This window comes from Colossoma macropomum, unplaced genomic scaffold (genome assembly GCF_904425465.1).
Source record: "Colossoma macropomum unplaced genomic scaffold, Colossoma_macropomum, whole genome shotgun sequence".
Lineage (NCBI taxonomy): Eukaryota > Metazoa > Chordata > Actinopteri > Characiformes > Serrasalmidae > Colossoma > Colossoma macropomum.
Window position 1 is genome coordinate 6,343,359 of NW_023494795.1, and position 23,721 is coordinate 6,367,079.

Genomic DNA, 23,721 nt, shown 5'->3' on the forward strand with positions numbered 1-23,721 from the left:
TTTGGGAAACGTCACTCACAAATCCTCAACACAAACTCCTAGTCCTGCCCAATAGCGGTCAGAGACGATTAGTTCAACTCAAACTACAAACTAGTCATAAGGATTTTGGTCCGAAACGCATTATAAGCCACAGAATTTTGGGAGGGTCTTTTACACATACAAGAAATGTCAGTGCAATATTGTGATTAATACCACTTTTATTAGAGAAATAAAAACGTTTCCATTGTTCTTCAGCCATCATTCCTTTGAAAAACTAGTTTAACCCAGAGTTTTTACAAAAAGATGTACATAATTTTGAAATAAGACTCCTAATTGTTTTTGGCCCAACTGTTACCAGCCTTTACTGGCCTAAAGCTCACACTGTACGGGCTGAGTGCACACATGAAATACACTAGTGTGAGTACTTTTTACTAGCCTATATTAAAATATAGATACTATTATTTGCACCTTAGCAAACAGGCATATTTAAATTCGGTTTGCTTTTTTGTCTGTTTAGCAGATTTGACATTTTGGTATATGTGTAGCAGCAGAACTCAAATACAGCCTTATATCATAAAGTTACACCTCACGTTAGCCAAAATCAAAATAATAAACTTGCTGATTATTGATTGCTGGGTTTGGAGCAAATACTTGCACATTTTTAGCTTGGTCAGTTCTGATCGTGCACCTTTAGTTTATCATTTTCATCAGGAAACTTCAGTAGTTCAGGTGCAGAAATTGGTAACATAAGCTTCACCTCTTACACCCTGACTGACCAAGTTGCATCTGATTGATTAAAGCATTAGACTGAATGCACTTTTACAAGCTCTGTAACTTTAAAAATACACGCAGCGCTGGTTTCTTACATACCTTAAATCTGTCATGTCATCAATCCTGCTTCCACCCTAGAGCTGCAAACTCCAGCGCCTGTTTTACTTACAGCCTTCAGTGATTCTTCCCTCCAGATAGGTCTGGATCCTCCGTGTCACTGCGCACTTAATAATGTTGGTCATGAGGAAACACTGATGTGGCTTTAAGCCCAGAAGAACTGACAGGCACATCTTTCATATCGCCTTTGCAGGAGGCAGATGCAAAGCCAGCGTCCCCGTCAGATGCTGAAGTGGACAGTTTCTGCTTGTCTGGATGCACATGAGCATGGTGCCCTCTAGTGTTTCTGCTGATCCTCTGCTGTCTGTATTTGCCATAGGTTTATTTGCTGATTAGCTCCTTTCAGCAAAAATAGTCTGAATGGTGTCATGAGGAGTAAAATTAGTTGTGGGTTTCATTGCATATTTTATAGAACATGGCATTAAACACTAACTGGAGAATTTTGATCTAAGTAGCTCTGAATAGATATGCTGGGCTTTTTTTGCCAAAATGGTAATATTTTTGATGTTTTCCAGAATTTAAGCACATGTAAACTTACATTTGAATTTATTTATTTATTTATTTTTGGCACAACTTTGGTTCTTCGTCAGACCACAACTGATACCACTCTCCTGGAATATTGCCCTTGACAGCCTATGTTTCTCTTCGTGAAGCTGATGTTTGAGATGAGTCATATCAAGTAACAGGAATGTTATTTGCTAGAATACAAAGCTACATATTCAGTGTAGTTAATGATTACATAAGTTGATTACATAATAGTGCCTCACCTGCCTAATTACGCAGAAAGTGGTCATGATCCCGTCTGCCTTTGTTGTGCGTTTTATGCTATATGGTTGTTCGTGTTCACTGAGTCCGCTCCCTTTCTCGTCCTCAGGCAGCTGCAGGAGCTGCAGCGTCAGAAGGAGCTGGAGCGGGAGCGTCAGGAGCGAGAGCGGCTGGAGCGCGAACGTCAGGAGCGCGAGCGGCTGGAGCGAGAACGTCAGGAGCGCGAGCGCTTGGAGCGGGAGATGCTGGAACGCGAACGCTCGGAGCGCGAACGCCAGGAACGGGAGCGGCTGGAGAGGGAGCGCGCCGAGCAGGAGCGTTTGGAGCGGCTGGAGCGCGAGCGTCAGGAGCAGGAGCAGCTGGAGCGCGAGCGCGCCGAACGAGAGCTGCTGGAGCGTGAACGAGCTGAGAGGGAGAAGCAAGAGAGGGAGAACCAGGAGCAGCTGGAGAGAGAGCAGATGGACTGGGAGAGAGGGCGACGCATCTCCAACGCTGGTGAGCATCTCCGCGCTTCCTTTTCAGCATCCTAGCTCAGGCAGAACCGACAGCCAGGGCGAAACAGACCGGACCCAACAGGTGAAAGAGGGTTTTATGCTGATTAACAGTGGAGGTTGTAGAGCAGAGAGTGGTGGACGTGGCTCAGGAAGCCAAGAGGCAAGCGGTCATCTATAAAAATTGACCAAAATACAGACAAAATCGATGCGTTAAAACAGCTGCTAGTACTGTTTTTAACTTTGCAGTGTACTTTTGTCCATTTTGATAGACAACAGGATGTAATGCAGTGTCACAAAACACTTAAGTCAGTCTATTTAAGATTACCAGCTTAAAATTTGAGGCAGGTGTTTTGTTTTAGGCTTTGGGTTTGCAAGGTGCTAATAAGTGGCGTATAAGCTTCCATTACTTGTAAGCTACATTAACCTTGTAGCTTCTTCGCAGAACTAAAGAAGCAGAATTTGGACACCAAACACGTTCCACAGCACTTTTTTGGCTGATTCCCATGTTCAGATTTTATTTTACCAGAACAGCCCTCACTATTTCCTTACTGCACTTGTTTTGCAGTCCTCTGTAAAAGCTATTGTGGATTGAAAGAGCTGTTTCTTTCGCGGTCTTAATATAACAGTCAGTCTCCTCCCGACATCCCCATCTGCTCACATGTTGGAACAGCTCACAAAAACAGCGTGAAACATGACAAAGCTTGTGGACTGTGGAGCAGACTGACCGCTTTTTTTCCCCCTCCCCAAGCTGTGCTGTTTGACCCACTGTGACGGAGTACTTTGCCAGACCCGTATTACAGCGAGGTTAGGTGAGAAGGGAGAGGCTGAGAGGATTTTGGGATGATTTTGCAGCCGCCATTAGTTAAAGCCTCTAGTGGCTGGCACGCTTGAGTGCCACATTCATCACATTAGATTCCCCAGTATTATGCCCTGGTTAAAAATATATCTGAGACGGGGGGATGGGATGTGTTTATTCGTGAGGGGTCGGTCGTCAGGCTGTAACATGCTTGATTTTTTGAGGGGAAAAACTTGGTGCTTGCTTGGTGGACATGTGGTCTGCGTTATATGTAATTATATATTATTCTATTTTTTAAATAATTTTATTTTCAGTTTACTTTTACAGATCCACTGCCATGATTATTGTTTTATTACTTTTGGGAGATTTTTTTGAGATACTGTTGACCCTGTGAGTGCTCGTTGGACTACCACTCGTTCGAGAATCTGCCGCACGCACAGATCATGATAATGAACTCATTGATACCAACTGAAGTGGATGGGTTGTTCACTTTTTTTTTCCCCTTCGTGAGTTAATCCGGTCTGTAGTTCCTTTCAGCAGATTCTTTTATTAAGTCTCAAGTTTCTTTTTGCAGTTGTCCAGCAGAAGCTAACAATTTCTTTTTTGTTTCACTTCAGTTGACATTGTTACAGCTAGCAAGTCCTATCCCAGTTGAAGCACCCCAGTCTAGGGTGTCTAATAATATGGCACTAAGGCCCAATCCTATTTCTTGTTTTCAACTGTCTCCTTGCACCTTGGAACTGAGTTATAAGCAGGACTGGTTGAAATCTTCCCTATTAAATGAGACCCTCAAATAAAAAGAGCATCACTTCATTAAAAGCTACCAGCGCTGCTCTGTAGGCGACCCTGCCAGCCTGCAGTGACAGCAGAGGAGGGTAAAGTTCAGCTCCTCACTGCTGGGCTTTAGTTACATTTAGGGCATCACATGCCTTCAAAGAGGAGGGGGCACATGCTATTCGCCAGCGTCTTGTTCGATTTTTCCCGTTCCACCTTAAATAGTGCAGCAGTTCTGACGCCTTTTAAGGTGGAACGGAAAATTTAACTAGCTAGCTACCAAGACATCAGCAAACTACTAGTGATTTTTTTTATGCTTGTTATAAAGAAAAGGACCATAATGTATTGAAAAAATTTTAAACCAAAATAATACAGTGGTTATCGTAATTTTTAACTGAGAAAATTCTCACATTTGTGTGTTTCTTTGGTCTCTTGCACAGCCAGCTTCCTGTTTTTTCTTTTTTCTCATAACTTTCTGTTTGGAGTGTCTCTGAAAAACCTCCGTTTGGAGGGATCATGTAGCCCCAACACTTCACCCTACCCCTCTATCTCAACATAAATGGGGACACCCTACCCCTAGACGTGAACACGCGAAACAGAGGGCTAAGGGCTGAGTGGGGGCGAGGGGTGAAATGGGATTGGGCCAAAGGGCCATCCAACCCAGGATCTGCTGAGTGTCTGTCTCTGTCGGTTGTTCAGTTGTTCTTTATTGGAGAACATGAGAGGTTAGAGAAAAGAGTTGGTCCTGTTTCAGTCTGGAACAAAACCAAGAGGCTGGGCTACTTTGCACCAGAGTTTCTTTACCTCTAGTGCCGGTCTTACTAGTTTCTCCTGCTTCACCCTTCAGGGTGTCAATACTTTTTATCAGCACCACCAAGAAATGATCTCTGTCTGCTGGTGTTTCACGAACACTGTTTTTACCAACATCCTCTCAACAGAAATACAAGACTGTTGTAGTTCATATAGTCGTTGTTAGCTCTTCTCTTGATCTAGATATGTAGTCTTGTAGAAAATGTTGAGCTGACAGTCCAAACCCAAGGCCTGCTCTCAGTGGTGATGCGTATCCCGGTGTTCTTTTAGGAGAAATGTGGGAGAAATAGGCTACAGCCTTATCTGGTCGTTAAAGCTCTTCATCTATTCCTGCATCATATGCATCAGTGGCCAGTTTCAAGGTTCGTCGCAGCAGAGGTTCGCTAAACGTCCTTCACTCCACTGAAACTTTTACTTTTTTTCCACCAGTTGGTCACGTGTTCATCCATGGCTGCAAAGTTTGGCACAAATCTGTGATAAAAACCCCACAGATTCCCAACACTCATTAAAGCTCTGAGTGTCTTAGGAACAAGATCTAATAAAGCTTAGTGTCCTAATGTCCCTCAGCTGCTCTTCCATCAAATGTCTGAGAGTTTCTAAGTCTTCGGAATTTCTTAAAAGGACACAGTTTCACCTTTGTCACATTATTATTCACGTTTTACTGTACCTCATTTAGCTGCACAGAAGTGACTGGTACAGCGACACACGGTTATAGTCAGGCTTTTAAACCTGGTCTTTCTGTGCTCACATCATGATTGAAAAAAGAGTTTGGGATCAGTAAGACAGGGACGTCTAAAGCGAACACAGTCTGTCTGATCACATAAGCATCCACACAGGAGGCTTACCTGCTTTAGCCTGGCGTTTCATGATAATTCATGTGAAGAAAAAAGATTCTTCATATTTGCTCGTGCTGCTCTCTCTAGGCACTTCACAAGCTGACCAGAGCCTCCTTCTGGAGCTCAAACAAGTGCAAGTGTTTTCAAGGCAGATTCTAAAGCACCTAGACGCTCCCATCCTGTTAAAGAGCCGAGTGCCTCCCTTTGGCCTTTTTCCAGTAATTCTGAGGAGCGTCTCTGCTGAGCCTGTGTGACTTATATATCAGGGAAATTAAGACTATTAATGCTTAATAACCTTAGTTGTTTTCATGTGGTGTTTGACATGTCTGAATTAGGCAAAGTGATTTAATATCTCCTAGATTTCTACAGTCATGGTAAATCATTTTTTCCTGAGAAGGATTTTTATGTTTTTCCTATACTTCCTATAAGGGGTCACTTGTTTTAATTTTTTAATAAATTAAGCTCCCACAACTCTAGAAGGGTGTTGGGATTACGTGCTCACATCCATCTGTCTAAAATCAATTCCTGTTGTTGGGACAAGATCTATATAGTAGACACAGCCCTTTAAACTAACCAGTGAGCCTCTGGTCAGAGCATGGTCATGAGTCTCAAACTCTGTGGCTTGGAAGAGCTGAGGTTTAATGAGCTTCACCATTTACAGCTCATCAAAGAACAATTTGGGATTCAATTCTGCCATGTTTTGTTTCACCAAACATAGTAAATATGAACATAAAGTTTGATAAAATGATGTAAATACATGTTACCCCCCTATGAAACCCCCTGTCATTAGTCCACATAATCATCAACATCCTAAAAAAGCCCTCCACTTGCTACAGCACAGCGAGCCTTAGTCACATCTATGGCCTCTGGTCTAGGTTGTCTGATTATATGGCTCAGTAGACCTAACTAAGAATCTTCCCTGGGTGTCAGCAAAGAACAAGAGAGTGACCTCATCATTCTATGATAGTGTCTCTTCCTGTGGGGAACCACCCAGGAGACAACCTGCTCACCTCTAAAATATTCCTAGTGTCTTTAATGTAATCTATGGCAAGCACCACCTTAATTGTTAATTGTTTAAGTTCCTTTTTTGTGAAACAGGCTCCAAACTCCAACTCATCCGTTTGTAGTAAGCTGTGCTCCAGCCTCATACACCATACAAGAGCTCCTCCCACTTAAGCGCTGTCCCAACTGGTGCATATGAGGCCAACTGAAGCTACTCCCTCAAGGTTTCCTGCCCTGTAGGTCTGCACCATAGTGTGAACTGCAGTACTCAGGGTGCTTGTCGGGACAGGCCTTCAGTCCTACTCTTCCCCTTCCTCCAGGTACCAGGGCTTTTATCTGTACCACCAGAGGAGATCAGTAACCCCTGGTGGTTCAAGACCAAGGCCCAGTCCCATTTGTTATTTTTACCCCTACCCCTTGCTTTTGAGTGTCACCTTGCCCCTTGGAGCTGAGTTACAGGGGTAGTGGTTGAAATCGTGCCTCTGAAATGGGACCCTCAAATAAAAAGAGCATCACTTCATTAACAGCTACCAGCGCTGCTCTGTAGGCGACCCTGCCAGTCTGCAGTGACAGCAGAGGAGGGTAAAGTTCAGCGCCTCACTGCTGGGCTTTAGTTACATTTAGGGCATCATATGACTTCAAAGGTGGGGGGGGAAATTATTTATCACCCACCACTAATACTTCAGTGATATGAAGCTGAAGTCAGATATTCGCCAGCTTCTTGTTTGAATTTTCCTGTTCCGCCTTAAATGGTGCAGCAGTTACATTCTGGCGCTTCAGGCGTCAGAACTGCTGGACTATTTAAGGTGGAATGGGAAGTTTAGCTAACTAGCTACCGAGACATTAGCATACTATTAGCGAATTTTTATGCTTGTTATGAAGAAAACGACCATAATACTTTAAAACGATATTAAACTAAAATAATTCAGTGGTTATTGTAATAACAGAGAAAATTCCCACATTTGTGGGTTTCTTCGGCGTTTTTTTGTCTTGTCTCATATCACTCTGTGAGTGTCTCTGAAAAACCTCCGTTTGGAGGATCATGTAGCCCCAACGCTTCACCCTACCCCTCTATCTCAACAAAAATCAGGACACCCTACCCCTAGACGTGAACGCGCAAAACAGAGGCCTAAGGACTAAGTGGTAGGGGCGAGGGGTGAAATGGGAATTGGGCCCCACACTTTGGTCTAATTTGTCCAAACAGTATCCTTTCGTAGGATGGTGCTCGCATAAGGATTGATCCTAGGGAATGTGTTTTTTTTTTTGTTTGTTTGTTTATTTTGAATCACATTTGTGCGAATTCTCAGTGATCATAAGAATTTCTGGAGCATCAGGTCATTTTGAATTTACCTGACATCTGAATCAGTTTATATGCATTGTTAAGTGAGTATGCTTTGGTGTAACTGTATTATTGTCAGCACTTTTGGGAGGAAGATACGCCAGAATTGTCTTTTAACACACATATTATATAGTTGATCATGTGTGGGAGCCTTGAAATACTTCAAAAATAAGATAGAAAAACGGGTCTGTGTTGGTTTTGGGCCTAGAGATTTACTGTGACTGAAAGGATTTCAGAAATTGCAGCGCTCCAGTAAACACTTCGCGCGCTACCATCTCCTGCTTGGATTGTGATCTTATTGTTGCTACCAGAGTGAGGGAGGGAGGAAAAGAGAGACAGTGTGAACGAGATGGGTGAAAAGGCAGAATAAGAGGTAGAAACAAAGATATGCCTATTTAGAATAGGCCTGGACAATATCTTAAAATAATTAACAGAATATTTTCTAATTTAAAAAAACAAAAAAAATCACAATGATCAACAAACATTGATTGTATTAAAAAGAACCTTTAATAAAAGTCACATATTATGAAATAAATAATATAATACAGAATATTCTAACATATTTCGAAATCTACTTCACTTGCTGTTGTAAGAGTTGTTGCTGCAAACATGCGTTCATGCTCCTTTTGGTGTAGGTTCATGCTGACCTGCGTGCTAATCGCTATAGCTCCCCTTGCTGGAGAAACTTCAGACTGCAGTACACTCAGACAGAGTTCAAAAGTCATGGCCACATTTTTTTTTACATATTAAAAATGCGGTGTTATCCATCATTATAGTGTAGTCAGAGCCGGTTAATGAGGAGTCTGGCCTCTTCTTATTTCCCCCATTAAGTCAACAACAGGACTGCAAAACAGCAGAGGGCGTCTGCGAGTGAGTCCTCAATGAATGGGAGTAAATGGAGCTCAACGGCTAAAAATGAAGTTAAAATGGTTTCTAATCACTGAACCAGAACTTTCCTTTAATTTTAGAAAGTAGAAGGATGCATTTCCCTAAAAAAACAAAGAAAACTGACCTGTATGTTTCATTTTTTTCTGCAGCAAACGGGTTTTGGGCAGCAGGACGCTGGCATTGCTGCTACTGAGTGCTGATTGGTTGGCGAGCTGAGCAGCTCATTGGCTGTTCGCGCTCACAGACATCATGAACGTACATGAGGCGCCATTTCAACCTCCTATAGCTCGAGTTTAAAAGCTCTTAAAAATATAACAGCAGTGTTAAAATGTTTTATGTCATTCTGTGTTCAGGAAATGAACGTATTCTTTACTTTAAACATGTTTCAGCGTTTACAACCTGTAATTTTGCTCAAATGCTCCATATCAACCCATTCATTTTGGACTCGCTCGGGAGCGCCCTCTAGTGTTTGAGAAACCCAGAAGACATTACAGAGCGGGAATTCTCTCAAGTTCTCTGGTGTAGTCACACTGGAAATCAGCTATAGTTTTAACAAGAAAAGTGAATCAGCCTGTATTATTTACTGTCATTCAGCGAGTTGTTAGTTCAGTCATCCACAGGGTCTCCCAGGTGCAGAATGCTTTGAACATGGAGATCCAATGATAATGAAGTGCTATGCTGAAGAGTTTAGGCTTAACGTGAGAACGAGGATGTTCGGAATGTGGGGCAGGAGTGTTCCTTAAATGTGTTTGTGCACAAATGCGTGTAGATGCCTGGTTGTGTCAGGAGGCATTAGGAAGGCATAGCAGCAGGAGGGCTGCTGTGTCTAGAGGCAGTATGTGAGCATCACTGGAGCAGAAAGATGCAGGTCCTCGGTCAGCGTATGGCTGTGTGAGCAGTGCTTCACATGCACATCCATGATGTTGGTATATCAGCATACGAGTGCTTGTCTAAAATAAAATCCCGTGCAGGATGGTGAGCTTGAGCTCTTAAAAGCAGGTATTGCTTTGAACATTTGTGTATTGTAACCGCGAGTTTTATTGATTTGGTTTGACTGTGACTGTAAATGAAACGGGTTCTTCGCTGGTAGCGCATGTTTTGTAGTTAATGAATTTTTTTTGGTTTACTGACATTTTGATTCTGTTCCCAGCATCTGTTGTTTATGTAGTGTATCTGTATTTATGTAAGTGTTGATGTTACTTAAAGGGACACTGGCCAAAATGAAAGATGCGACCATAGTAACGTCTGTCATCTGTTGTACACATGCTGTCTTCTGATGATGTCATGAAGGCGGGAGGATCTTCTGAAAAACTACAACTGCTTTGGGGTTGATTTTTGAGGGCTGGCAGGTTTTTTAAGCTGGTGAGTGCAGAAAGAAGGCAGATAGCTAATGTTACTGCTAGGAAGCCTAAGGTCTCAGTGCAGTTCTATAAGTAGCTGCTGTCAGCAAATCATTATTACAGTGGAGAGACAATGAATGAGAGATAATACTGCGCTATAAAATACTGCATAACACACTAAATAACATCTTAAACTCCAGTTTTGGGCCTGTAAGCACTGAATTTTTGAAACAGTGGTGCATCATAACAACACAATGCTTTAGACTCGTCATAGCTTTAGATTTCCTATGCATTCTTATATTTGCAGACCTCAAAGTTCACAGTCTACTGTTTCTTTGTGGTGTTAATTGAGTGTTGGTGGCATGGAGTGAGTGGTGAACTGACATGTAACCAGTGTGATTCTGTTAGCCCCACAGACACTAATCTAGACTGAGTTGTGCCTTCAGGAGTTACGCCACCGTTCCATTTCGGCACTGGCTCCTGAAAGTACTGAATGAGAAACCACGTCAGTAACTGGGTCGACCATGCGTGCTGGGATTGATCCATTGTTCACAAATACATTCATGATTTTTATCTACAGCTAACCAGATTGATTGTACTAATTGTAGCGTGTTCCATGTGGTAGACACAAGTGAAACAGCAGCATTAGGGAGATGTAGGTCTGTTGCTGTTTTCCTGCTTCATTTGCTCCTTTCTGTCTTCCTCCTTTTTCCTCCCCTTTATCTCTCTGTCTTTCGTGTTTCTTTCCCTCTGCACGGTCGCTGCTTCTTCCCTCCTGTCCACTCATCCGGCGTGTTCAGCATTCGAAAGCACCCTCCACACCCCTCCGCCTCCAGACTACGCCAAGACCACCACCGCCTCCTCCTCCTCCTCACCCGTTTCCCCTTCCACACCCAACTACCCTCCACCCTCCGCATCACCCTCCATAGCCACACCCCCTACCCCTCCCCTCCGCCACTCCGCCTCCCGATTCGCCACCTCGCTAGGCTCCGCCTTCCACCCGGTGCTGCCCCATTACGCCACTGTCCCCCGCCGCCAGCCGGCCCCGGCCCCTGCCCCGGCTCCTCCTCCTCCTCCTCCAGCCCCTCCATCCAAACCAACCATCTGCCCAGCCACCAACTTCACCCCCTTGCCACCATCTCCTCCGGTCATGATCAGCAGCCCCCCTGGCAAGGCCACTGGCCCACGTCCAGTCATCGCCATCCCAGCCCCCAGCCCACTTTGCCAAAAACCGCCTTCGCCCACTGGGCCGACAGGCTCCACCCACTACCACACTTCTTGCTCCTCCTCCCCGGTCTCAGGCCAGCCCCTGCCCTCACCCCCAACTCCACCTCCTCCCCCACCCTTGCCCCCCTTTTCCTTGTCACAGTCGCCCACCATCGCCTCCCTCGTGTCCTGTCCCTCACCCCAGCCTCCTGTTTTCCCTTCTCCTTCCACAGCCTCCCCCGCCTCCGCCGAGTACTCTATAAACTATGTTCTGGGAGACCCCTCTGCTCCAGTGCCAGCCTCTCAGCCTGCTGCTGACCCCCCCAGCCAGCCGGGTAAGGCCTCTTCTCTCTGTCTCTCCGCCTCCACTAACCCACTAAATGGGAAAGGGGAGGGTCTAGGGAGGGGCGGGGCTGGCTGTGCTGAACCAGGCCGCTGCGGCTGTTCTTTTCTCGCTTTCGCTGGACGAGAACGGCTCTTTTAAGCTTCAGGGGAGCACAATGCCTTGCGCATGTCCAGTTTTGCCGTCCTGTTCGTCTGTGATTGTGCATTGAGCTGATTGGTGCCCGTTTGTATGGTTTGGTTTGGCATGGCATGAATGTTCGCTCTCATGAATCCATCCTCTCACTCTCCACAGTGGACTTTGATTAGTCTCTGATGTCACACTTGTGCCATCATTTTCTTTTTCTTTTATAATTTTTTTATGGTCAAACATCTCATTCTTCAGTATACAGTATGTTGATGAACCGCTCCATCTGCACAGTGTAGATGCGGTCATGTACATTCAAGGGTCACTGATTTGGCACAGTAACCTGGGGTACATGGAAAAATGGGCAGCACTGGATGTCGTCACGCTTATATTTCTGCTAGTCATTTCTCTCCTGTTGTAGACTTTCATCATATTTTCTGTCTGAGGTGCATTTTGACACGTTTATCACTGATAGTCATATGTGGAAACGGTTCATACTGACAGCTTTGTCCTGATATAAAACAAGGCATCTATTGCTTGCAATAGATAATGTATTGATTGCCTTATACCAAGCTATTGTAAATGCATTGTGAGCAATGCGAATTATACATATAGGCAATGTCAAAGCTTGATTTGGGTCTATTGTAGCAAATGTATCTAAGTTAGGGCTGCATGTATAGTATTTTTATCATTATTCTGATATATTTTATGATAAGCACACAGTAAAGAGCTGCCATACTAGAACAGCTGAGGTTCCTGAAGTAGGAAGAGTGGAAATAATTATGATCAGTAAAAATAATAATACACTGAGATTACATATAGGCCTTTAATTAGAACCATAGAGATGCCAAGACCTACAAACAAAGTACACATGAACAGCCAAAAACTAGCCAACTAGCTGGCCTGTAAAAACATGCGTTGCAAGGTGAGGTTTTAAGAGAAAAAAACAAGCCAAAGATGTTAAATTATACACTTATCACTGTAGTTTAGCACATCTGACATTATCATCGTAATATTCAACAACTATTCAACAGATTCATTTTTGTCCATATTTTTGCAGGGCAGTTCTGAAGGTTCAACTATTTCTGAGTGGTCAGATTTGAAGTAGAGGAAAGTGCACAAGAAGAAACTAGTTGACCACATTCATAGGTTCAGATGTGAAAGTTGCTGAGAGAATAAGTTTACAATAGTTTGCTTTTCAGGCTCCACATCTGTCCAGTTTTGAAAAACAATCAGTGTGGTCACCTTCCATCTTCATATATGTTGTCATCTTTCTATGTTGAGCATTCTGAGTGAGCTTTCACTGTTGGTCACTGTGGGCTTTGTTTGTTTTTCGTCTTTGGACAATGCGATTCAAGCTGAAATGATATTGACCCTGACGTTTATTGCTTTTTCCTTTTTTATTTCGTGTTAAAATGATGTATTGGTTATTTTTACTTTGACCTGTTAATGCTAACCTGCTCATGTTTAAGCAATGCAGCAGTTTAAATGTGATATGAAGTGCACTGTTGGACTTTATTAATAGTGGCGTTGCTTTAGAGGAGCTGCCGTCGTGGAAGGGAAGGCGCTGTGTAAATGAGTGACTCAGCCTTCACTGAGATGCGTTCTGACTGCTGCTTCTCTTCTCCCCCCACAGATTCAGTGCAGGGTCTGCCCACCCCACCTCCCCCACCACCCCTTCCACCCGGCTCCACTGTGACCCCCACTTCCGCCGGACCCCCGCCTCCTCCCGGTCCCCCTCCCCCTCCTCCTCCACCTCTCCCTCCTACGCTCACCCCCACAGGGCCGCCACCTCCTCCCGGGCCACCGCCACCCCCCTCTGGCCAGGCCCCACCTCCTGCACCCCCTCCACCCCCGGCCCCACCTCTGCCCTCTGGCCTGTTCACTCCCTCGCCCACCACTGACGAGAACAAGCCCCTTGCCGGCCTGGCGGCCGCCCTCGCCGGAGCCAAGCTACGGAAAGTGCCAAGGGTGAGAATCTTGTCAAGTGTCTTTGAATGACTTCATTGAGGCTGCGCTGTGTTTCAGTTAAGGGAGTGCATGAGTCACTGGATACTATGTTAAGTACAAATGCCAGAAATGTCACATTCTTGAAATTTTAGCTGAAAATGGGCATATAAAGAATTGTGATTGACAATTTATTTGAACAAAAGTTTTTTTTTGTATACAAATAAGGACGAGCCTAAAGTGGCAAAGGTGTTATTAACAAACATCATATAAATAAACATTACTCACCGCTGCCCTCTAAAGGTGTTAACAAACATCAAATAAACAAACATTACTCACCGCTTCCCTCTAAAGGTGTTAACAAACATCAAATAAACAAACATTACTCACTGCTGCCCTCTAAAGGTGTTAACAAACATCAAATAAACAAACATTACTCACCGCTGCCCTCTAAAGGTGTTAACAAACATCAAATAAACAAACATTACTCACCGCTGCCCTCTAAAGGTGTTAACAAACATCAAATAAACAAACATTACTCACCGCTGCCCTCTAAAGGTGTTATTAACAAACATCAAAGAAACAAACATTACTCACCGCTGCCCTCTAAAGGTGTTATTAACAAACATCAAAGAAACAAACATTACTCACCGCTGCCCTCTAAAGGTGTTATTAACAAACATCAAATAAACAAACATTACTCACTGCTGCCCTCTAAAGGTGTTAACAAACATCAAATAAACAAACATTACTCACTGCTGCCCTCTAAAGGTGTTATTAACAAACATCAAATAAACAAACATTACTCACTGCTGCCCTCTAAAGGTGTTATTAACAAACATCAAATAAACAAACATTACTCACCGCTGCCCTCTAAAGGTGTTATTAACAAACATCAAATAAACAAACATTACTCACTGCTGCCCTCTAAAGGTGTTATTAACAAACATCAAATAAACAAACATTACTCACCACCGCCCTCTAAAGGTGTTATTAACAAACATCAAATAAACAAACATTACTCACCGCTGCCCTCTAAAGGTGTTATTAACAAACATCAAATAAACAAACATTACTCACTACTGCCCTCTAAAGGTGTTAACAAACATCAAATAAACAAACATTACTCACCACTGCCCTCTAAAGGTGTTATTAACAAACATCAAATAAACAAACATTACTCACTACTGCCCTCTAAAGGTGTTAACAAACATCAAATAAACAAACATTACTCACCACTGCCCTCTAAAGGTGTTATTAACAAACATCAAATAAACAAACATTACTCACTACTGCCCTCTAAAGGTGTTAACAAACATCAAATAAACAAACATTACTCACCGCTGCCCTCTAAAGGTGTTATTAACAAACATCAAATAAACAAACATTACTCACCGCTGCCCTCTAAAGGTGTTATTAACAAACATCAAAGAAACAAACATTACTCTGCTGCCCTCTAAAGGTATTATTAACAAACATCAAATAAACAAACATTACTCACCGCTGCCCTCTAAAGGTGTTATTAACAAACATCAAATAAACAAGCATTACTCACTGCTGCCCTCTAAAGGCGTTAATAACAAACATCAAATATACAAATATATCATCTTCTGTTATTATAAGGTTTTATAAAACCAGACAAAATGTAGAACCTTTTAGTTCTGTAGGGCTCCTGTGTCCCAGTGAATGTGTTTTCTGCTTTCTTTTATTTACATATAGTTGTCAGAACCCAGCTGATGAACACAAACCCGGGTTCATGACTGTAAAACCTTATAAATACGGAAAATAATTCTGATCAGCTCAAATAATTGTAATAAGGTGATTATATAATAATAGTGATAAGCCTAGAGGCCTAATATACATATTGTACATTAAAAGAGTACTTTTAATGTAGGTTCTGTCTCAAACCTTTTATACGTGTTGTAGCTAAATCATCTAACGCCAAACACTCACTGCAATCTCCTTAAACATGCACCTCCTGATTTCCACTGGAGAACTTTGATCCACTATGGTCTTAACCGGTCTGAAAGCCTCGGATAAGATCATCAAGAAGCAGATCCACTGTGTCAGTCGGTTCCCTAGACTCACTCCATTCATCTCTTACCACAGAATGATGAGCCCTCTAGCACAGCTGCAGGAGGTGTAGTGGGCCCTGGAGCTGCTAAGCCTGAGACAGCCCGAGGGAACGGCCCTCTGCCTGGAGGAGGAGGACTCATGGAGGAGATGAGCGCCCTGCTGGCCAGGAGGTGCCCACACACTCCATTTCTTCACGCTATCCAGGCACTTAAAAGTAGTTTACATGCATTTTGCTACGAGTCATGTTATTGATTTAATAGGGAAAAAGTAGTGATAATGAGTGATGTGATGTTTTAAATGCATCCCAAAAAACACTAAAGTGGCATGTAATCATTTTGACATCTGTAAAATACAGTATATGAATTGTAATTTTTCTTCCCGATGCAGAAGAAGAATTGCAGAAAAGGGATCATCACCAGAGCCTGATCAGAAAACTGTGAGTCAACAAAACATGATACACAGACAAGACATACAACGCTGTGCAGATATCGTATCTGATGTTAAACGAGTCACAAATCTTTCGTCAGTTCTCTGGCTGCCACTGCAATCTCTTGGGCTACGTTCACACAGCAGGTAAAAGTGGCCCAAATCTGATTTTCTCACCATGTCTGATTTTTTTTCTGTTTGGCTGTTCACATTGTGACCTCTATGAGTCATCAGTCTGAACAGATCAGCTCCTAAACTGACCCTCATGCGCAAAAGAACAGGGCGTCACGCGGCTCATCCAGAGGTAAACAATCACGACCGCCAACGAACGCCAGTCGCTCCCGGAGGATCAGCTTCATCTTCACCAGCATCACAGGAGCCATCATGAAGCTTCACTGACTGACAGCTGGGCTCATCACCCAGAATGTGTTCAGCTCGCCGTAAAAAGGGCGCGGTCACTTCTTTGGTTTGTGTCCTCGGATTCTTTAAACTTTGCTTTCAGACTTTTAACTGTTCTTTGACGCTGCAGCCTCGTTCTCCTGCGGCCGCGTTCGGACATTTCTTTAGAAATCTCTTCAAACACAGAGCGGTTGTGATGAGTCTCCTCAAATTTTTTAATACAGAAACATCAGCCTAAATGTTTGAGGTCCCAGCAGCACGAAATGATGGCGGATGTCGAGTTGGATTGACGTAAAAGTCGCACGAATTCCGATCTGGCTGTTCAGACTGAGTCTCATTGCCGCAGATCGGATACGGGTCGGATTTCAGGACCACTTATAAAATCGTCTCAAATCGGAATTGAAAATGTCAGATTCAGTGTGTTTATCTGTTCACTCTGACACACAGACACACATCTGTGTCACATATGAAGAAAGAAGATCAGATTTGGGCCACTTTTACCTGCTGCGTGAACAAAGCCTTATTTGCCTTTGACATATGAACCCATCTGTTTTCTCCAACAGGATGAAATTGAAGCAACTACGACCCCAAAGGTGTCGGCCTGTAGCACACCAGGTAAGAATTTTGCGAGAATTTATTGGTCAGTGCTTTTAATGTATTTTGTTTATTGTTGAACGTTGTGCTTTAAACACATAATCGTATACTGTTTAAAAAACATTAAATTTCACATGATCCGTCTTTGTCTGGACTAATTTACATTGTTTCCTGCTGTAGATATGCCCAGAAAGCCTTGGGAGAGGACAAACACCATGAATGGTAGCAAATCACCAGTTATTGGAAGGTAATGCTATGCAAGACACAATCTACTGTCTATCTTATGTCCCATTTCAGTCAGGTTGTCTTCTTGATAGGATTTCCATGTACATTTTCACGCTCATTGGAATGTAGGCGCAGAGACCAGGTCTTACGTTCTTGTTCCTCGTGTGAACCACTGATTGCATCTACTGCTTTGTCTCATGTGCTTTACGCGAGGGGCTCACAAGACCGCATGGCAGAATGTGGGGTGGGGTGGGGTGGGGTGGGCTTGCTTCATCAGGAAACTTTAACAGTACTAAAGCAAAGTGCTGTTGCTTATTGCAGGCCTTTCTGTCTGTCCCCATACATATTATCATTCCGCTCAGATGCGGCGGTTGAGTCTTGGAACGTTAAATGGAAAGTACTGTAATTCGATTTCCAAAATTATTGTTTTTCAGCGAGGGAGCGCAGCAAAACCTCTCATCAGAGAAGTGTCAGCATCTAGAATCTGACAAGAAATGTGTAGAGCGGTGACGAAAATGTGCAAAGGCAACATTTGTAAAATAATTCAGAAAAGTAATAATAAAATAATATGAAAAAATATGAAAATTGCCATTTTTCTTTGTTGATTTGCTTTTTTTCTGAAGACTGTATTTTGAATGTACTTCTTTTTCTTAGTATCTTATATGCTGAAGTTAATTATGCCATTGTAAGTTGTTTAAAGCTTGTTACGTACAGTTTTAACAGTTTATCGATGTATATAAGAGTCAGTTGCTGCCACTAGATGATGCACCAAATGTTAAAAAATACAGAACGGTTCCTCAGGTCCACTAAACCAGTGGCGCTTATGCTGATGAGCCAGCAGTTTGGAGCTCTGCCTGTGGTGTATTGTCACTCCAGTAGTTTTGTCGCACTGTCTGTGGTGTATTCTGACCAGCTAGTCTCTTTACTCTCACAGACGGGACGCGCCGTGGAGAAATCAGATGGGTACTGACAAGTACTATGATTCCTTAAACAGGTATAAGAGCCTGTCGAGTTTGGGAGCTCTTTATTTTTTTATTTTTTTAGCCTTTGCTGTGCTGCAAACGTTCTTTGTAGGTTGAGGGTTGGTGCTATGAGTGGTTTTCTACAACCATTTCAATTTACATACAAAGCTGTCCATTTTGCCAACAAGTTAATCACCATACAATACCACACCACACCAATATCACAGCTGGATTGCTGTCTTATACTTCCCTCTGATAACGAATAGTGCTTCGGTCAGTTGTCTTCAAAATATTCGCATAAGTGTACAAAGACCACCATTCATGTATTTCATTTCCAGTCAGAAAGGCCATTAACCCTTGAGTGGTGTTGATGTGTTTGTTACTCAGTGGTCTGGTGGACCCACCACATTGTTTTTTAAATCAGTGCAGCCATAACAATTTATGTAAAAATACCAGATGTTTAAAATATCACAAGCGTCCAGTGTAGGGTTCTCCTTTAGCAGCTGTAGGCAGTCAGCAGCCTGTCCATGTTGTCCACCCTCACACACACAGACACACACACACACTAACAGCAGGCCATGTAGGAGGAGAACAGAGTGAAGGACACAGCACCTCCACACTTTTACTCCCCGCAGGTTCAGCCCAACACTACATGTGTAATATAAATGTGTGGGGGGTGAACAGAGTGAAGACACTGAAAATGGGTTATTTTATATGTTCTTCACAGAAAATGAGCAAAGGCCAAGAATCTGAGGTTGAAATAATAATAAATCAAATCATTTTTTTCTTTTGGTGAACATTGAAAATGGGTCCCACAGACCTGAACACCACACAAGGGTTAAGTTAATTTTCGAGGTTATTTTTTGAGGAGTTCAGATTTAAGATAAACCACTTGCATAGGAGGAAGGAAAGTTGTAGGGAAATAAGTGGGGGGGAAAAAAGGGAGTTTCAAAATGTGGAGCTCAAATTAGAGAGAACAGGTGTGAAAGACCTGGCAGACCACCAAAACATCACCGTCCAATAAACAGTACTTAAAGCTTTCATCTTGTGTAGCTGTCAAGAAGAACCTCACTGAGAAAAGAAAATAGAAAATTTGAAAATCAAACGAAGAAGCTGCTGGTGAACTTTGAAGATGTAGAAAAATATCCCTGCAGATTTCTTTGAAAAACTGAAAGTGAGGCCCAATCCCATTTCACCCCTCGCCCCTACCACTCAGCCCTTAGCCCTCTGTTTGGAGCGTTCACGTCTAGGGGTAGGGTGTCCCCATTTTTGTTGAGATAGAGGGGTAGGGTAAGTGTTAGGGCTACATGACCCTCCAAACAGAGGTGTTTCAGAGACTCCAAACAGAGTGATATGAGAAAAAAGAAATACCGGCAAGATGGAGAAAAAGAGACCAAAGAAACCCACAAATGTGAGAATTTACTCCATTAAAAAATTACGATAACCACTGTATTATCTTAGTTTAATGTCGTTTCAATGTATTACGGTCGTTTCCTTCATAACAAGCATAAAAAATCGCTAATAGCATGCTAGCTAGCTAACTTTCCCGTTCCACCTTAAATAGTCCAGCAGTTTTGATGCCTGAATTGCCAGAATGTAACTGAAAGAACCTGGTGAATATCTGACTTCAGCTTCATATCACTGAAGAATTAGGGGTGGGTGATAATAAATAATTGCCCCCCTCTTTGAAGGCATATGATGCCCTAAATGTAACTAAAGCCCAGCAGTGAGGAGCTGAACTTTACCCTCCTCTGCTGTCACTGCAGACTGGCAGGGTCGCCTACAGAGCAGCGCTGGTAGCTGTTAATGAAGTGATGCTCTTTTTATTTGAGGGTCCCATTTCAGAGGGACGATTTCAACCACTACTCCTTGTAACTCAGTTCCAAGGGGTTAAGGTGACACTCGAAAACAAGGGGTAGGGGTAAAAATAAGAAATGGGACTGGGCCTTAGTCTGCGGATAGGATAGACACATTAAATACTTACAAATGTGATTTGTATTTAGTTGTTGAGGCTTCTGTGTAATTTTCTGTTAATTTCTGGTAATTTTTCCTGATGCTGCAGAACGAACGACTTATATTTAACAACCGTTTTGACTGGAAATAAATGAAGGGTGGTCTCTGACTTTTGCACAGTAGGGTAGCTGTTGCATATTTAGCTCATTTCTAGACAGTGGTTGTGATAGAGCTTTGTAAATACTTCGCTTCATTTTCCTTTTTGTTGAGCTCAGCGTCTGGATCCCCTTTAAATATATATACAAAAACGACTGGGTAGGAATTCCTCTTTGTCGTCACATGGCAGTGACACTAGTGCAGGTGTTTCCTGATAAAACGCACTGCGTGTGTAGCGTCAGGCTGCACGGCGCGTCTGTCTTCAGCCCTTCTATGCCAACTTTCCCAGCCGGCCTCAAAGATAAGACCATATTCTGTGCCCGCTCCTCACAGGCGCGCTCGTATGGGCGTGTTTTAATTTCTCCTCATTAAAGAAGGCTTAAAGTCAGCCTCACGAGAGAGCTACTCCTCCTGCCTCCAACCACATGACCCCTTTTTGAGTTCACAGAATGAGCTCGGGTCATTATCTTATGCATGGCTTCTTGAGTAACGTTTTAAACTGAAACAATATAAGTCATATAATATCACGAAAAGGTCATTACTGAAGTTTGTTGTTAGTTTTTGACCTCCAATGTCCCCATTATGTGCAAACATGTTGTAAACGCCAGATAAACTCACATTTCTCTTATTAGATGATCAGATACTGCACCGTTTCCCTAATCACTTCCACGCTCTGGTGATTACCTTGTTGGCTGTGTGTGGCAGGGAAGCATGAGAGTGAAAAGGCTGCTGTGTAAGTGTGTGTGAGGGTGTGTGTGCATGCCTCCGCTGCTCTCCCAGCAGTGCTGCAGTTTGGAGTGTTTTTTTTCCCCCCTTTTTAATTAAAATGTTCTATTTTGTGGTGATGTTGACTTTTTCTGCTCCTGGGTTGTGATGCCTAAATGAAGTAGTCATTATGTAGACTGCATTAAATTTGGATTTGCTGTATATAACCATGATATGACCCTATGGACTGTATGTGTAGAGGTGTTTTCAAATGAGCTTAGATGAAAAATCATGTGATGATTTAACAATATTTAGCAAAATTAACAGTAAAGCCCTGTTGGAGCTGGGATTAGTTTTAATTGGGGAGGTGATGTAATTAGAGTGATTACCAATGAGCTCCCTCAGTGATAGCAGTCCTGTTCAAACTGACATCACAGTAATGTAATAACACTGGATAGGAGAAAATGGCGCCTCCTATTTTTTTTTCTTTTTTTGCGACCTGAAGGCCAGGCTAACAGTTACAATCTTTATTTTACCCAATCCCTTAATCCTCAAGGACAAGATAAAGTACTGAAATCCACAACATTTTGATGTGAAGTCTCCTTTTTCGTGCTTTATCGTGTTTTGTTTATTTTTTCCCCACCATATTTGCCATTTAGCTGCACAGTGTTGTTGTTATTGTTCGGAAATGTGACGCTTGTCACATAATGCTTAGGTAAACATCTGTGAGATGTTTTGATCCAGGCTATTTGGGGTACTTTGGGGAAATTACACAGATCCTTTATCCTGTACGAATCGGCCAGTCAGATCACACACAAATTACATTACATGACCTCCTCTGGGAAGACTAATCCAGCTAGAATAGAGCTTTAGTCAGCAAAAGCATTTCAGCTTTAATTATTCTAATCTCACTAGAAACATAAATCTATATACTTTAAAGTTTATCCTTACAGTTTAGAACTTAAAATACTTTTTATTAACCTAATAATACTGTAAAACAACAGAATGACACATGGCTTATTTTAGGGGTACTTTAGTCTGACAAGTATAATAATAAAAATAAATGTAGTAATAATAGTGATCTGGAGTCTGTCTTCTGAAGCACATTCAACTTAGTCAGGGTCCTGACTCTGCTCCTTCTTCACAAAATCAAATGCAAGCTCATGCACATGTACATACAAGCATGACGTTTACAATGAACAGCCAATTGCAGGAACTGTGAGGAGTTGAGCAGTTTATTTTTCAGAGAAGGAAAATGTAAATATGTAGAAAAGACAGCATTAATAGCAAAGGCAATAATAAAGGCAACCCTGTCAGCACTGCCTCAGTGGTAGTGCTTACTGAAGTGCTAAGTGGTTTATATTGTTATGTGAGATACATTTTTCATGTGATTGATGCCACAAACATCACAAAGAAAGAAAGAAAAGAATAGGAGACCCAAAGAGACCAGAGGGATCCGTCGCTGTCCCTGATTGGCCAGAAGCTCAGCCCTGGTTCGTTCCAGAGCATATTGTTACTGTCTCTCCGGAATTTGATAAATGGACAAATGAAAAAATGCTCCAAAATTACTTTGGAAAAAAATATTTTTCCGTTGTTTCTTTTTGCCCCATTTAAAGTCATTTTGGAGATAAAGGGTTTTGCTCATTAAAGCCCATTAAAAAAAAAAGTGACACTGTTGTGAAACAGAAAATCCAGGATTAGATCGATCTAAGTTTAAAGTTAGCTGGCTAAGCAAGAGACAGACCCCTGATTATACTTACATTCAACTCAAGCATGGTTGTGTGTTCCTATAACTCACTTTAAAGCAGAATTCAGAAATTTCTGGGGATGTAAACGGAGTCGTTCAGAGTGATTTAATGAGAAATGGTTCACTACAGAGAAACTTACAGACCCAGATTTCGTTACAGTGGTGGTGATAGGAACAAGGGGTCACCCTGTCTACAACACAAATATAGCCATTTTATTTACCATCCAAAACCAGCTGTGAACCTACACGAGTCTTCTGAGTTTTATATGTAACATTGATGATGGTAAAATAGTGATAAAATCTTAAGAGTAAGTTTTTTTGGGGGACTATTTTGCCTCACAACGCCCTGCATGTATTCCTCCACTGTGAACAGCCTGAAAAAATGGATGAAACTACATTTTAAGCCAAAACCTCATCACACAACTATCATAAAACAGTGTGTCAGACATCAGATGGCAAATATCTAACAATTTCACGTAATAACTTCCTGTGAGGAAGTGTGCAGAGGCATTAAACTCTTCAGACGTCTGGTTCCTATCACCACCACTGTGAACGATTCTGACTTTGCAAGTTTCTCTAGAACAGAGCGTTTCACACCAAACCACCCTGAATGACTCTGTTCAACATTTAATTTTGTAGATTTTTTGAGAAATCGGTGGAATTCCCCTTTAACTCCTATATCACCTATATAATTATAGATAATTAAGCAACTACATTTTTTTAAAATAAGTATATACAGTATCAAATTTATATTCTGTAAGCTTTTCCTGGTCTTTCTAGCTTTGCATGTCAATTGCCTGAAATCTCAATCATGTGGTTATGTTGAGATTTCACTGCATTTTCTTCCAGTTTGTTTCCAGTTTAAGCTGACAGTGCTGTGCAAATCCTCCCTCTGGTTTCAGTGGTGTGTAACCACTGAAGCAGTTACTGTCAATTAGCTGCTGT

General features: G+C 42.4%; 1 protein-coding gene across 9 annotated transcripts in view; it reads left to right on the plus strand.

Annotated features, from left to right (window-relative positions):
- Positions 1 to 23,721, plus strand: part of enah (ENAH actin regulator) — a 169,843-nt gene that overhangs the window by 139,942 nt on the left and 6,180 nt on the right. For 4 of the 9 annotated variants that reach the window (XM_036581291.1, XM_036581290.1, XM_036581288.1 and 1 more), the window contains 8 exons: positions 1,742 to 2,127; positions 10,712 to 11,452; positions 13,223 to 13,557; positions 15,643 to 15,779; positions 15,997 to 16,045; positions 16,998 to 17,049; positions 17,209 to 17,275; positions 18,188 to 18,247. In XM_036581291.1, coding sequence (XP_036437184.1) covers positions 1,742 to 2,127; positions 10,712 to 11,452; positions 13,223 to 13,557; positions 15,643 to 15,779; positions 15,997 to 16,045; positions 16,998 to 17,049; positions 17,209 to 17,275; positions 18,188 to 18,247 — 1,827 coding nt within the window. The remainder of the gene's footprint in view (positions 1 to 1,741; positions 2,128 to 10,711; positions 11,453 to 13,222; positions 13,558 to 15,642; positions 15,780 to 15,996; positions 16,046 to 16,997; positions 17,050 to 17,208; positions 17,276 to 18,187; positions 18,248 to 23,721) is intronic. The other 5 variants (XM_036581293.1, XM_036581289.1, XM_036581294.1 and 2 more) reach the window with 5 other exon arrangements.